This window comes from Microtus pennsylvanicus, chromosome X (genome assembly GCF_037038515.1).
Source record: "Microtus pennsylvanicus isolate mMicPen1 chromosome X, mMicPen1.hap1, whole genome shotgun sequence".
In the NCBI taxonomy this organism is placed as follows: Eukaryota; Metazoa; Chordata; class Mammalia; order Rodentia; family Cricetidae; genus Microtus; species Microtus pennsylvanicus.
This window is the reverse complement of record NC_134601.1, coordinates 113,315,371-113,329,599: the sequence shown is the minus strand read 5'-3', so window position 1 is coordinate 113,329,599 and position 14,229 is coordinate 113,315,371. Positions and strand designations below refer to the sequence as shown.

General features: G+C 41.5%; 1 protein-coding gene across 2 annotated transcripts in view; it reads left to right on the top strand.

The window, feature by feature from the left end:
* Positions 1-679: 679 nt before the first annotated feature.
* Mbtps2 (membrane bound transcription factor peptidase, site 2) overlaps positions 680-14,229 on the top strand; it is a 48,640-nt gene continuing 35,090 nt past the window's right edge. For both annotated transcript variants that reach the window (XM_075956786.1, XM_075956787.1), the window contains exons 1-3: positions 680-820; positions 4,769-4,917; positions 6,620-6,815. In XM_075956786.1, coding sequence (XP_075812901.1) covers positions 746-820; positions 4,769-4,917; positions 6,620-6,815 — 420 coding nt within the window. In that variant the 5' untranslated portion in view covers positions 680-745. The remainder of the gene's footprint in view (positions 821-4,768; positions 4,918-6,619; positions 6,816-14,229) is intronic.

The following is a 14,229-nucleotide window of genomic DNA, read 5'->3' as shown; positions in this document are numbered from 1 at the left end:
GTTCTAGGTCAGGTGCCAAAGCTATAGAGAAACCGTCTCGAAAAACCCAAACCAAAACCAACCAAACAAACAAACAAAAAAACCAGAACAAAAAAGACAAACAAAAGTGGCAATTAAAATGTTGCGTGAAATAATCCTTATTTAAACAGTGCGATTCTACTTATGCAAAATTTAATATTAAAAAAATTAGAACGGGACAGGGGAAAAAGAAGACAGGGAAGGGAAGCTAGGAGGAAATTCCAGGAATAGAAATGCTACCTTTTGGACTATGGTACACAGACAGTTACACTTATCAAAACACCAACACGAACAACTGAGATCTCCATTACGATGTGGCCATAAACAAACCGGTTACAAAGAGACGTGGTTGATTTGAATGTGGGGGTGTATCATTATTTTTGATAACCTCAAACAAAAAAGCACAACAAACCGGAGATTAAAATCAGTGCGAAGGGAAAGCAGAGAGCAGGGAGGGCCAAGCCTAAAGAAACACTAGAACTCTAGCAGCCGAAAACTACTGAGCCGGAGCGTCCCAGGAAAAGAAACTCGTGCTTTTTCCGGCACGCACCAAACCGGCTGAGTGTCCTCACCGGAAGGGTCCGGAGGGAAACGTTGCCAGTGGAGCAAGGGACCCGGTAGCAACTTGGTTCCTGCGCGGATGCCGGGGCTGAAAGGTGCCGGGCGGTAGACTGATTGTGGATCGCAGAAGGAGGACGCCGGGGCCCACCGTCCATCCACTGCTACCATGATTCCGGTGTCGCTGCTGGTGGTGGTGGTGGGTGGTTGGACCGCCGTCTACCTGGCCGACTTGGTGTTGAAGGTGAGGGCCTCGGGCCTAAGGCCCTAGCCGGTGGAGTACAAGGCTGGTGCTCTTGGCCCTGTGTTGCCCGAGGCCTTTCCTCCTCCTTTGCCAAGTTTCCTCCGGTGAGCGGGAGGAGCTGGAACCCGCTCTGTCGGTGGTGTCTACGCGCACCCTTCCGCGTGGTGCCTCCGTCCGGAGGAGTAAATAAAGCGGGGCATGCTGCGGGAGGGGTGTGGCGGCCTGCGCCGCAGCCGCATTGCGGGCTCCGGGTCCCCGCAGCTTTTGGCTTCTTCCCGGGCGGAGTCTGTGGTGTGGGCTTGGGAGGCAGGGCTCGAAGGAGGAAAGAAATTAAAACATCCGCTTAGGAAATGGCATTGTTTTCCGTCTTTGTGCTAAGGTTACGATCCTTGAGCCCCTGCTGGTATTGAGATGAATCGAAATCAAAACGTGATTTTAATCACCGGTGTCTAATTCCAAAGTGCACTTGAGCACCCGAGGTTCCCTTTAAAATTTAGATTCTGATTCAGCAGGTCTGGAAGGAAAGCTGAGATTCTGTATTTCCAACCAGTTCTTCTGTCCTGCAGATGGTGCTGACCCACAGAGCATGTTTTAAAGTAGCATGCTTAAGTCCCAAGAATTTAGATAGCCACATTTGCACCCTTGGGCATGCAGTGTGCTTTTTGAAAGTTGTGGGTGTTGGAATAGTAAGAAGAAATTTCACCAGTTGTCTGAGCACATGCTTTAGACACCCTTAGCATGGAATGGGTGTGGAGAACATAAGCGTAGAAATTCCCAAGGATTTAAAAATTATAATCATGAATAGTAAAACCTTCACGTGTTCTTTTAAACAAAATGCCTCACGGCATCGTGGCTTAGATAACAGTAAAATGAAATGGACCCTGTGCTTCTTTGTCTTACTTAAACTTTAAAGCCAGATCTATGAAGTGTTGTCCTTAGGAGAGCTAGGCTCTGTCAATTCCTAACCTTTGTGACCTTGGGCAAATTACTACCTAAGCCTCAGGAAGGGTCACCTGAAATTATGGAGAGGATTATATTAATGGATCTCCATAATATACTACCTAGATCTGAAGGGCAACGACCAGTAACACTTGGATGATCTGGCACTTGTTAGAGTGCCAGCCTCTCAGGTCTCACCACAGCCCTGGACAGTTGGAGTCTGCAGCTTACCAACATCCCCTGCACATTTGTTTGGGCACCACTGACGCAGTGGATTGGGCGTAGTGCTTAGCAGCACAGGCCGCAGTAATTTGCTGATTAGGTTAAAAAAAAGCCATGTGATTTCTTCTCGCTTCATATGTGGAAAGAATTCCTAAATAAAAGGAACTCATCAGACTTGTGCAGTCTGTCCCTGGACAAGTAAGTGGGTGATGAGGATGTGGCTTTAATTTCTGGGGCATCCTCTATCTTCATGAAAGTGTCAACCCCGGAGCAATGGCACCCTGCGCAGTGTCCGGGAAATGGAGAGACCTTGCCTTTAAAAAAGGTGACTCTGGCTGTTTTGTCTGCTTGTATGTACACTGCATACATTCATTGCCCTTGGTGGCCAGAAGAGATGGTAAGGTCCCCTGGAACTGGAGTTACGGCTGGGTACTAGAATTTGAATCTGGGTCCTCTGGAAGAGCAGCCTCTGCTCTATGGGCTAAGCCATCTTTCCAATGTCTGAGACCTTGCCTTTTTTAAAGAGCATTCACCTTCTCTTGGTCTTCTGTTCTGCCTTTGACTTTTCTAGCTTTCCACAGGAGACTGCTGCTGCACGGGTGTGCCAATCTCCTTGTCACGTCCTGGGAAACAAGCAGACTTAAAATGGTGTCAGAAGACAGTAGAGACAATTACAGATACTGGCGTTCAGACTCAGGTCAATCTTTATGATGGGAAAAAGAGCTGGCATAGCCTTGTAGGACAAATGCATTTTTCATACAGATGACAGTACTTCCGGGGCTTTCTGTAACTGCCTTGGTATTTATAGATCTACCTTTAGTCAAGCTTTCAAAAAGATAAGACCCGTGAGACTGTTTGTAAGCAGCTAGCACTGGAACCCCTGGGGAAATTTAAGAGCTGCTGTGGAGATCGAGAGGACAGTAGGTAAATTTTGTACTTTCATTTGTCCAAAAGTGGTTTAACTTGAGGCTTGCTTAGATGAAAATAGAAAATACTGATTCACACTAAGCTAAGTCTTCTGTTGAAGCCACTGGAAGTCTAAAAATGAACTCGAAAGACTTCTTTCCTTTGTGTGGAGGTAAAATAGCCTGTGCTGTCCACTGTGGTAGTTCTGTTTGTGGCTACCTAGCATTTGAAAAAGCTTTTCTGAATGGAGACGTGCTACGAGTATAATTTTGATGCCACATTTCAAAGAATACTAGAAACAAGTGTCTCAGTGTTCTTAAAATGGTTGCACATTAAAATGATAACTTGGCTATTATAGATTACAAATACATGAAAATGAATCTCCCCATCTTAAAATCAGCCTGTAGACCAGGCTGACCTTGAACTCACAGAGATCCACCTGCCTCCGCCTCCACTGTGCTAGGATTAAAGTTGTGTGCCACCACTCCCTGGCAAGGTCGGGGGTTTTTTAAGGGCTGAATTAGTAAGTATCTTAAGCTTTATGGTTCATGGAGTCTCTGTTAAATATTCTTGGGTTTTATTGTCTGTTTGGAGGAGATAGGGTTGAGACAGCATTCCTCTGTGTGCATGTGGCTGGCCTGGAACTCACGATGTCAACTACGCTGGTTGTGAACTTGTAGAGATACTTCTGCCTTTCCTTCTAAAGAGAAGTGGTGGGATTACGGGCACACCACTGTGCTGGCCACTTTTGATGGTTAATTTAGTGGGATTTAGAGTCACCACAGAAACAGTTCCCTGAAGGGGGCTGCGAGGGATTTTCTTGATTAGGATAATTAAGAGAAAAAAGCCAACCCTAGATGTGGGTTCCCATGAAGTGGATTCCTGGACTGGACTGAAAAGGAGAAAGCACCTAAAGGCAAGCTCTCAGCTCCCTCTGCCTCCCGACTGTGGATGTAATGTGACTAGCTGCCTCCACCACCAACCTCCCCAAGCTCCAGCCACCAGAGTTTCTGCTCCGTGATGGGCTATCCTCTGGAGCTGTGAGTCAAATTAAACCCTTCTTAAAACTGCCCTCTATCATAGTACCTAGACAAGTGACTAACAGAACCACAGCCCCAGCAGTTGGTTTTTTGTTTTTTTAAAATCCCTTAAAATTTTAAAACCATTCTTATATTGTAGGCTATAAACCGGATTTCACTTTTGAACTGTATTTCCCTGGACCCTAACCCAGCTACCCAGTTAATCTGGACCTTTGATACTTTGAAGGGTAAATGTAAGGCTTTAAGATTATGTACATTTCAGGCTGGGATTGTAAGTCAGTTTGTGGAGTGCTTGCCTAGCATGCATGAATTCCTAGGTTTGCTCTCAGCACTGCTTAAACCAGACATGTCAAATGCCTGGAATCTCTGTATTTGAGAGGTGGAGTCAAGAGGATCAGAAATTCCAGGTTGTCCTTGACTACATGGAAATGAGGCCAGCCTGAGTTTTGTGAAACTATGTCAAAAAATATTATCAACCCGTGGTTTCTCAACCTATGGGTTGAGACCCCTTTGTGGGGAATCAAATGGCCCTCTCTTCATGTCACCTAAGACCATTGGAAAACACAGATATTTATATTACGATTCATAACAGTAGCAAAATTACAGTTATGAAGTAGCAACAAAAATAATTTTAATGTTGGGGGTCACCACAACACGAGGAGCTGTGTTAAAGGGTCTCGGCATTAGTAAGGTTGAGAATCAGTGTTGTTGAGCCACTAACATCTTGGTTTCATATACAAAGTACTTATTTTCTTTCTGTTTTAACCTTTATTTAGTTCTTTACTTATATTATAAATGTGTTCTTCAAATTTGAGTGATGCTGAACTTTTCTTTCTTTTAGTCATCTGCGTATTTTAAACATTCTTATGAAGACTGGCTGAAAACCAATGGATTGAGCATCTCTCCTTTTCATATAAGATGGCAAACTTCAGTTTTTAATCGTGCCTTTTACAGTTGGGGACGGCGGAAAGCAAGGATGCTTTACCAATGGTACTTTTCATCTTTAATTTTTGGGGTTAAATTAGTAATTTAATTAAATTATGATCATCAGAAATAGCATATATATATACATACATATATATAAACAATTGTATCATTGTGCTTTTTCATACACTAAAAATCATGGTACCTGACCATAGTGGTGCATACCTGTTATCACAAGTTTGATCACAAAGGATCACAAGTTTGATCACAAAGGATCACAAGTTTGAGGTCATCCTAAGTTAGATTTCAAGTTTGAGGCCAGTCTGAGCTACATAAGAACATTGTCTCAAACAAACAAACAAGCAAGCAAACAAACAAAAATAAATAAGAGAGACTGGAGAGGTGGTTTAACCATTAAGAACATTTGCTGTTCTTCCAGAGGACGCATATAAAGTAAAATAAAATAAATATATACATAAGTAAGTAAGTAAGGAACTTAGGGGAATTTATGGTTTTGTATTTTACATGGTCTTTGGAATACCTAATGTCCTAACAATTTCTTTTTTAAGATTTATTTACTTTTATTTTTATTTTGTATGTTTGCTGAATGTGTACCACCTGCTTGCAGTACTCCCAGGAACCAGGCAGCTATGAGATCCCCTGGAACTGGAGTGGCAGACAGTTGTGAGCCATCATGTGGTCCTAGAAACTAGGAACTGAACCTGGGTCTTCTGCAAGAGCAGCCAGTGCTCTTAACCTCTAGCCATGCCACCAGCTCCTCATAGCAGGTTCTTATTTCGGAGAATATGGGGTTCTTGAATAGTGTCCTCTAAATTACCTTTTGTTAAAAAATAAGGCTTCGAATAGGAATCCCAGCACTCAGAATACCGAGGCAGGAGAATTGAGAATGTGAGGGAAATCTGGACAACATAGCAAGTTCCAGGCCAGTCGGTTACTTACTGAGACCCTCTCTCTCTCTCTGTCTCTCTCTCTTTCTCTCTCTCTCTCTCTTATATATATCACAAATAACAAATGTAAGTTCCAGATGTGTTCAAACTAATGTAAACAATTAGATAATAAAAAAGTATATAGTAATAAAAATAGGCAAACCTAAAATTCAGTTTTTGAAAAGACTAATAAAACTGCTTAAGCCTAGACCATGATTTATTAAAAAAAGTAAATAAAAATCATAATTAAAAATAGATAATACTTCAAATTCTATGAACAATAAAAACAATAATATTATAAACAATTCTACAACCTTCAATTATACAACAGAATGTATGAAAACGAACAGATTAGTTTCAAGTGTAAAGGAGTAGTTTTAATTATTAAAATAACAGAATAATAAAAGTATTAGATTTGATACTCCATTGGTATTTAAACTAGTTTATCACAAAGTGAAGCTAAAATAAGATGACGATGGTAGAATGGGTAAAAAATGAATGCGTGCCTCAATCTTAAGAGCATTCCTAACTATAGTAAACACAATCAAACAGTACTATATAAATGAGCAAATGGAAAGGAAACCCTTTAGCCCCCTTTTAAAACTAGCGATAATATTCAGCTTTTTGGGTGTCGGAGTATTTTAGTTTGTTCGAACTGCCTATGAGTCAGTCAGATAGTTTAGATAGCGTAAACAGGGCCAGCTTTTGGTAATTTCACCCATTGTTTACAAGTAATGAAACGTGGCCAGTTAGTTGTTTTGTTAATATATGCATTGTGAAGAATTGTCCACTCACGTGTTTGCTTTTGTCCTTGTTGCCAGGTTCAATTTTGGAATGGTGTTTGGTGTAATTGCCATGTTCAGCTCAGTTTTTCTCCTTGGAAAAACACTGATGCAGACTTTGGCACAGATGATGGCTGACTCTTCTTCCTCTTCCTCTTCTTCCTCTTCCTCTTCTTCCTCCTCTTCCTCTTCCTCTTCCTCCTCTCTTCACAATGAACAGGTGTTGCAAGTTGTGGTAAGTATACTCTTTTTTGCTTTATTTTTTATTTTATTTTTTTAAAATTATTCACATTGTTCTTTTTTGCTTTAAATTGCTGAAAACATAGATATATTTTTCTGGCTAGTATACCTACAGTGTATAACATAAACATTAAAGTAAAACACCTCATAATTTTTTCAAATTACACACTTAACCAAAAACCATTAGTGCAAGATTAGCAGAAATTGTCACAGTATTTGATGGCAGTGGCAATACCTGTAAAGATAATATATTGACCGCTAATAAGACAGCCAGCCAGTACAAGTTCCCCTTAACTCAGGTTGTCTACTTGAGATGTGAAATGATTATTTGTTGTAAGGAGTAAGCATTCTGACTTGAGATCTCTAGAACATGAAAGTAAGCTACATCGTAATGTTGTGCAGCACTCCCTGTCCTTTTCATGGTTTTGAAAATTTAACTAATAATCTCCTTTTAATTAAAAGTATAAGATTAGAGTTAGGGGCAAAGACATAAGACATTTTTGGCCACTGATATTTCTTTGAAGCTACTTTCTGTTAGTTGGACTAGCCTAGTATTTGTTATATAGCCCAAGTTGCCTGCAAACCTCCAAGTATTGAGATTTCAGATAAGATTCATTACACGTATGTTGTGATTTTTTTTTAGAATATATTTTCTGTGTTTGAGTGTTTTACCTACATGTATGTATACTATATGCATGCCTGGTATCCAGAGGCCAAAAGGTGGCATTGAATTCCCTGGAAGTGTACTTATAGACAATTGGGAGCCACTGTGTAGATGCTGGGAACCAAATCCAGGTCCTCTGCAAAAGCTGTAAATGCTCCTAACTGCTGATCCAGCTCTCCAGTCTCCACTTTGTGATTTCTTAATATTAAAAAAATATGTGCTAAGTTTTATTCCTTTGCTTGTAAGGTATTATAGTAGTTCTTACTTTAAAGCACATGTGTAGGCTTCTGGCAGCACTGGGGTTTGAAAATACAGCATCATGCTTGGCCACCAAGTGCTCCACTCCTGAGCTGTCGCTCCTGCACTTGTCTCTTACCTTTGCCACCTTCAGTCTGCAAGAGTGCTCAACATTGGCTCACTTTTGCTTCAGATGTTTTCAGCTTTTATTTAAGTATTTCTGAATTATATTTTTATACTTGTAGTTTCTAGTCCATGAGTTATAAATATTGTATTTAATCATGTCCCTTGTTAATGAGACATTTAAGGGTTAGGAACAGATTTTTCAGAAAAAAAGAAATATCTCTATGACCTCTGCTAAGTTGGGCCAACGGAGAAAAACTTACATGTAATTTATAGAGAGTAGTAAAGATGGTCACAACTCTTTCTTAGAAGTTGAGGCGATTTTTCAGGTGAAGCTGCGTAAGACATGATGTATTTCTTAAGTAAATATTTATGAGATGAACGTTTCCTGCCTACTGGCCATGTACTGGGTCCCAGTTACCTAGGGAACAAAACCCAGTGCTCACACTAGTGGAACTTTTTAGTCTGAAGGTGAGATGCTATGATCGTTATTTGATTGGGCATTATACAAGTCGCTGTGGTCACAAATGGAGTGTAAGGTGTACCTGACACTAGGAAAGAAGAGAGCAGAAGGATGAGGACAGTCCATATAGCCTGGAAAAGGAAGATGGGACTCAGTGAGAACTCAGCACCCAGGAATGGAAGGATCACTGTAACATGGAAGACAGAATTATCCCAGTGATCATAAAGAAGTAGGTAACAGGCAATGTTTTCCAAAGGAAGTCTCTATATATGTTTTATTTTATTCTTATCACATGGCTGATAGACAGGATACACGCATGAAGTTTATTTTGTTCTCCCTGACTTACAGATGAGAAAAGTGAAAGCCTAGAGACATTTGCCCATGATCAGAGTTAGTAAATAGTATGTCTATCTCCGTGATGATAAGAGTAGTCTATGCACATTATGTTTCTCTCTTTTAGAAAGACAAATAAAAGCCAGGCCTTGTGATGCAGGCCTATAATCCCAACGATTCAGGAGGCTGAGGCAGGAGTATTGTAAACTTGCCTTGGCTACAAAGCAATTTTAAGGCCAACATGGCATGGGCAACTTAGTGAGAACCTCTCCTATGTAAAAAGTAAAAGAAAGTGTTGGGAGGCATAACTTCATGATAGATCACTTGTCTGGTATGCGTTGGGCCCCGGGGGGCCATTTAAGGGTGAAGGGAAGGGAAGAGAGAGAGAGAGAAAAGGAGGAAAGAAGGGAGGTGGGTGAGGAGATAGGTTGGTTCATTCATTCAAAGAAGTATGCATAATTTTGACCTGCCCTTATGAGTACTGTGGTAAAATTGAGGTAAGCATATTATAAGAAAACAGTATGAAAAGTAGAAGGTAAGATGAGTGATATAGGTAGTACCTAGACTGTGAAAGACCCTTCTAGAAATTTTCTCTTTCGCCACAGTTAGATCAAAGATGGGAGACCATTTAAGAGTACAGATGGAATGATTCATGCTAGAAATAATAAAGATATAAGCTAAGTTTGTTGCAAAGAGAATAAAGGCCCCTGAGAGGCTACCCAGCAGAAAATGGTCCTATACCCATGCGCATAGTGGCAACACTAAGAGCATTCATTGGGTTAAAAAAAGAACAGTCGAAGTTGGGAGGGAAAGGTGGTTGTGGGATACGGAAGGAGTAGGAGGATTGAGAATGGAGGGTGGGTTTGCTCAAAACACATTGTATGTATCGAATTCTGAAACGGTTTCTAAAGGGGAGAAATACAGAATACAAGTGATGGCTTTTCATTACAATTCTCAGCAGTAATTAACTTCATGGGACACTGGAGGTTATGTGGACAGTTTAAGGATGACTTTTTTTAAAATATTTATTCATTTATTATGTATACAATATTCTGTCTCTGTGTATGCCTGCAGGCCAGAAGAGGGCACCAGACCTCATTACAGATGGTTATGAGCCACCATGTGGTTGCTGGGAATTGAACTCAGGACCTCTGGAAGAGCAGGCAATGCTCTTAACCGCTGAGCCATCTCTCGAGCCCCTAAGGACGACTTTTGGTTATACAATTAGTTAGTGGGCAAGAAAGAAGAGGGTAGGAAGCCCATTGAGAGAAAATCTGAAGGAAGCCCGTTTAGAGAAATCCTGATCATTGGCCTATCTGCCTGCTGGAATTCCAATGGCAGTTGTTGGGTAGAGAGGAAATTATTCTTCTCTTTGCTTCTCAGTTTATTCAGCGTTTATAAAAATACCAGGTGTGCTGTGCTTTGGAACCATTAAAAAGCCAGAAGCCCAGGAGTCTACCAGGCATATTTGTGTATAATTTTGAAAGTGCCTTGTCTCGTCTTTAAACTAGCCCTTGGAGCTTAAGAAAGTACTTCTGGCTTCCCCTCTAATTCCCTGCAGCCTTGTTCAGTATTAATTCCCACACCCTGGCACTGTGTGCTGTTGAAAGAGTGTTTTGCGTTCAGTGTTCTGGTACATCTAATACTCTGTGCAGTCATATCAGGGACAGATGGTCATCTTGTACTGTTGCCAGCCAGTAAGACCTGCCATCTGTCGCTACCGTCAGTCACGAACTCAGACTCTTACCTTGCCTTATTAGTGTATCCAGAAGAGAAGGGACAGAGAGCTGGGTGCATAAAATGAATTGAGTTATTTGAAATAAAGGCAAGCTGTGCTTTGGTGTCGGTTATTTTGTGAGCTAGAGAGTATGAATGAGAGCTAATCTTAAGGCAATGCATTTAAAGAGGTATCAGAAACAGGAAAGCTACTAAGCTGAACAGATGACTTATCCAGCTTGGGAATGGAGAAATGGTGGAGCACAAGGGACAATGATATTTGTGAAAGAAAAGAGTTGTTCAGTAAGGTCTGAGTAAAGAGAATTGGAGATAACAAGATAGCACACACATTCAGAATGTTGATTATGGAAATGGATTTCATAATCAAAAAACAGACACTTGGAATCAGTGGAATTTCGAAAATGAGTGAGTTGCATGCTGCAGACCCCTCTTTGATTACGCATCTGCTGTGCAGCCCAAAACAAAGTCTGATTGAGAGAGCAGCAAAACTCAGTCTAACAAAAGGCCTGGAAAGCAGAGGAAAAACCATGCTCTTAATTCACGTGACTATGGAATGAGGACATCAGAACTGTGGGATGTTTTTATGCAACAGTAAACAGTATATCTTTGTTCTTAGTTATTTTTGATTTCTAAAGATGTTATTTTTAGAGCAGGTTTAAGTTTATAACAGTATTGAGAGGAAATACAGAGATTTCCCAAGTACTTCCCACACAAACACAGCTGCCCCAACCAGAGTGGTCCACTTGTTACTGTCCATCATCACCCAGGGCCCATGGTTTACAGTCAGTCTTGATGTTTTAGGAGATGTTAAATAGATTTGATAACTTAAGTTTTTGTAATACCAAAAATTAAAAGCAAAGTAAGATTATATGGCAAATAAAGCGGATGATACATTTATGACATGTATTACAAGGAAGCAATACTAGTGTTTGAAGTGTAGTTAACAGACTAGAAAGAGAGGAATACAGGAACACAGCTGAACATGATAGTGTATGTCTGTAATCCGAATATTCAGGAGGCAGAGGCAGGAGGATCACTGTAAGGTCAAGGTCAGGCTACTCCCCCTACCAAGTTACTTGTCACCCTGTTTCAAATAAAACAACAAATTTATGAATTACATCAGGAAAAGCCAGTTGAGTCATGAATAGACTACTGAGATTGCAGATTTGAATAAAATGAGCTTGCCTAAAGATAGAGCTAGGTCTTTTTTTTTTTTTAAGAGAGCAGTTTGATAAGATGTATGTATCCATGCAGGCTAATCTTATGTCAACTTGTCACAAGCTGGAGTCATCAGAGAGCAAGGAGCCTCAGTTGAGGAAATGCCTCCATGAGATCCACCTAGAAGTCATTTTTATTCAATTAATGAACACGGAGAGGGCCCAGCCCATTGTGGGTGGTTCCATTCTTGGACTGGTCCTGGGTTCATTAAGAAAGAAGGCTGAGGGTCTGGAGAGATGGCTCAGTGGTAAGAGCACTGGTTGCTCTTTCAGAGGTCCTGAGTTCAATTTTCAGCAACCATATGGTAGCTCACAACCATCCATAATGAGATCTGGTGCCCTCTTCTGGCCTGCAGGCAGACTTGCAGACAGATCATTATATACATATTAAATAAATACATCTTTAAAAGAAAAAAAAAGCAGTCTGAACAAGCCATAAGGAGCAAGCCTGTAAAATAATTAGCACCCCTGCTTCCAGATTCTTGCCCTGTTTGAGTTCCTGTCCTGACTTCCTTCAGTGATAGGCAATAATATGGAAGTGTAAGCCAAATAAACAAACCCTTTCCTCCCCAACTTGTTTTTGGTCATGGTGTTTTGTTGCAACAATATAAACCCTAACTAAGAAAAGGTCAGGATTGTGGGGTATTGCTGTGACAGACCTGACCATGTTTTGGGGTAGATTGTGGCTAGACTTTGGTGTTGGTGTTTGGTGCTTAGCCAGTGAGTGTTGAGTGCTCAGTGGGCTGTTCTCTGGAAGCTTGGAAGAAAGTTGAGAGCAGAGCCAGCATGGTGGCACACGCCTTTAATCCCAGCCATTGGGAGGCCGAGGCAGGCAGCTCTCTGTGAGTTCGAAGCCAGCCTGGTCTACAAAGTTCCAGAACAGCTAAAGATACACAGAGAAACCCTGTCTTGGGAAGAAAAAAAAAAGAATTTTGAGAGCAGTGCAGAGGATGGAGGCTTGGCTTGTGAAGTTTCAGAAGGCAGATTAAAGACTATCACGGCCATTTGCTGTCTTGATTTAAGAGTCTGGCATTGTGGTATTGTGGTAGCTGGGGCTGAAGAATCAGCTGTGATTAACGAGATACCAGAACTCCTAAAGTGAAATTTTTGCAGAGCTTGGATACTCGATGCTAGTTGGCAGGAGCTGAGAATCTGGCATTGATTAAGAACAGACCAGCATTGTTAGGGTGAAATCTGGGGAGTATTTCCTGAGAGCACAGAGAAGCTGGGTTCCAGAGGCAGCCTAGGTTGTGCCTTGTGCTGGCAGCTGAACCTGGTAGTGTAAGGGTCACCCAGGTTTTGAAGGCATGAAGGGGTCATGGCGAGCCGTTGAGGCTTGGCACTGTGAGAGGCCAGAAGAGGCCATTGGTGAAGGTGGAGCCTCAGTGACAGTTGAAGGCCCAGGATTGAAGGGGTCATGAAGAGATGTTGACAGTGCAGTCCAGTTGCCCCAGAAGACCCCACAAGTTTTAGAGATGACAGTATGATTGGGATGACCACCAAGGACAGCAGCAGCGGAGTGGAGCCAAGCAGAGCCTAGAAGATAAGCTATGTGTGCTGCAGAGGGCAGAGCATAGGAAGTGACCCAAGCCCCTGGAGTGACCCAGAAGATAGATCATTGAGTGGATTCCAGACATTGGACATTGGTGTTATTTACACGGTTAGGTTAGGTTTGGTTTGGTTTTGATTTGATTGTGACTGTGCCCTGGGTCTTCACTCTTGAAATGTGAAGATATATGATTTTGATTTTTACAGGAGCCCACAGCTGAAAGACTTTAAACTTTTAAAAGAGATTTTGGATTTTTAGAGAAATTGGATTTTTTGTTTTTGAGACAGGGTTTCTCTGTAGTTTTGAAGCCTTCCTGAAACTCACTCTGTAGACCAGGCCGGCCTCAGGCTCACAGAGATCTGCCTACCTCTGCCTCCTGAGTGCTGGGATTAAAGATGTGCACCACTACCACCTGGCGAAATTGGATAGTTTAAAGAGACAGAAATTTTAATGTATTTGAATTTGTAAAAACTGTAGAACTTTTAAAGTTATTTATGATTTTAATGTGAGATCTTGACAAATAAGAAAGGAAGGGTTGTGACTCAATAGTGATGTGTTCGTGTGTCAGGTTAACAAGGGATCAGTTGTGCTGGCTAGTCATGTCAACTTGACACAAGCTAGAGTTATCTATATGAGGGAACCTCAGCTGAGAAAATGCCTTCATAAGATCCAGTTGTAAGGCAGTTGTAATTAATTTTATTAATTAGTGATTGGTGGGGGAGGGCCCAGCCCATTGTGGGTGGCGCTTATGTCAAGTTGACACACAAAACTAGCCAGTACAGAAAGAAGTAAACAAGTATAAGAGGTAGCATAGTGATAAACTGAAAAAAAAAATTCCACTGTGCTAAGTCAGATTTGTCACTAACTTTTTGAATGAAGAGATGGCTCAGTGGAAATAGGAGCACTTGGCTGTGAAAGGCAGAGGGTCTGAGTTCAGGTTCCCAGCACCCACATGGCTTTGCAGCCTGCAAGCCCAGTACTGTGTGGTGAACACAGGCTCATCTCTGGAGCTCGCGAGCCGTCTAGCCTAGCTGAAATGTTGAAGCTTCAATTTCAGCAAGAGACCCTGTCTGAAAACATAGCCTA